The following is a 297-nucleotide window of genomic DNA, read 5'->3' on the forward strand; positions in this document are numbered from 1 at the left end:
CCTTGCACTTTCCAGTGTGCAGGGCCTGCAGCCGTCGCGCATGGGTTCTCTGCTCCACGGCGCATCATGCTGCAGTCAGCCATCTGCCCTTCCTATATCCTCTGGACACAACAAGCCTGCAACGAGTCAGGTCGATGGGTTCGCGCACGGCAAGGCTGCACCTCTGCCAGAGGCAGCGGGTGCTGTGGAGGGACCTGACCAGCCCGCAGCACTCTGCGAGCTGGGCGCCTGGGGTGCCGACCTCAGCCTTGTCCTGAAGATGCGAGTGGAGTGACACAGAGCTTTGGTGACTGGGGC

The 297-nt window shown here is 63.3% G+C and overlaps 1 protein-coding gene across 1 annotated transcript; it reads left to right on the forward strand.

The window, feature by feature from the left end:
* Positions 1-40: 40 nt before the first annotated feature.
* F751_0096 (hypothetical protein) lies at positions 41-274 on the forward strand (the record flags this gene model as incomplete). The annotated part of the gene is made up of 1 exon (XM_011402609.1): positions 41-274. One exon carries the CDS (start codon positions 41-43, stop codon positions 272-274), a length of 234 nt encoding a protein of 77 aa, XP_011400911.1.
* Between the last annotated feature and the right edge of the window lie 23 nt (positions 275-297).

The sequence above is a fragment of the Auxenochlorella protothecoides genome, assembly GCF_000733215.1.
Source record: "Auxenochlorella protothecoides strain 0710 contig1038, whole genome shotgun sequence".
Lineage (NCBI taxonomy): Eukaryota > Viridiplantae > Chlorophyta > Trebouxiophyceae > Chlorellales > Chlorellaceae > Auxenochlorella > Auxenochlorella protothecoides.